Genomic DNA, 780 nt, shown 5'->3' on the forward strand with positions numbered 1-780 from the left:
CAGGCAGGGGCGTCGCGGGGTCGCTGGGGCTGGATTGTGTAGGGCGGTGAGGGTGCTGTACTGGCGTAAACCAGTGCTGGCACCTGTTGTTTGCTAAGCTGGCCTTCACACATTCGCAGTATTCAACGCAGCTGATGTCTGCCTGCTTGTGGCCGCGCCGCCCCGATCACGGCCTGTTGCTGCCGCTGCTGCTGCTGCCGCTGTTGCTGCTGCCGCTGCTGCTGCTGCCGCCGTTGCTGCTGCCGCTGTTGCGGCTGCTGCTGCCTCATGCTGCTGCTGCTGCCGCAACAAAAGCCACCGCCTCAAGCAGGTACGGATCGCTGCAGACATGCCGGGCCTCCACCTCTTTCCCGCCACGCGTCCCGCGTCCCGCAAACAACCTCAAGAGCATGTCCAGATGTTACTCAGGACACAACCCACCCATCACCATAGCGGATAACAAGCCACGAAGCGACCCCACGGGACGGCCGCACCGAGGCCCCCACCGCCGCCGCCGCCGCCTCTGCGCTCCAGCGCCAGCGGGGCTGCCCCCTCTAGGCGGCAAAGCGCTTGGCCTGCTCCTGGATGATGGTGAGCCGCACGCCGCGCGCCTTGGGCAGCGACACCAGGGGCTTGTTGCCCTTGCCGATGACAAACACGTTGGACACGCGCGTGGCGAACTTGTTGCCGGCGCTGTCCTCGACGTGCACAATGTCGTGGCCGCCGCGGTGCTTCTCCTTGGACACGATGGTCCCCACGCGGCCGTTGTTGTGGCCGCCCGTGACCATCACGAGGTTGCCG

The 780-nt window shown here is 66.3% G+C and overlaps 1 protein-coding gene across 1 annotated transcript; it reads right to left on the reverse strand.

Moving 5' to 3' along the window:
• Positions 1-581: 581 nt before the first annotated feature.
• On the reverse strand, positions 582-767 carry MNEG_16325 (hypothetical protein; the record flags this gene model as incomplete). The annotated part of the gene is made up of 1 exon (XM_014035205.1): positions 582-767. A coding segment is annotated over one exon (186 nt), but the record flags the coding sequence as incomplete, so codon positions are not given.
• Positions 768-780: the final 13 nt, after the last annotated feature.

Source organism: Monoraphidium neglectum (genome assembly GCF_000611645.1).
Source record: "Monoraphidium neglectum strain SAG 48.87 unplaced genomic scaffold scaffold06245, whole genome shotgun sequence".
NCBI lineage: Eukaryota > Viridiplantae > Chlorophyta > Chlorophyceae > Sphaeropleales > Selenastraceae > Monoraphidium > Monoraphidium neglectum.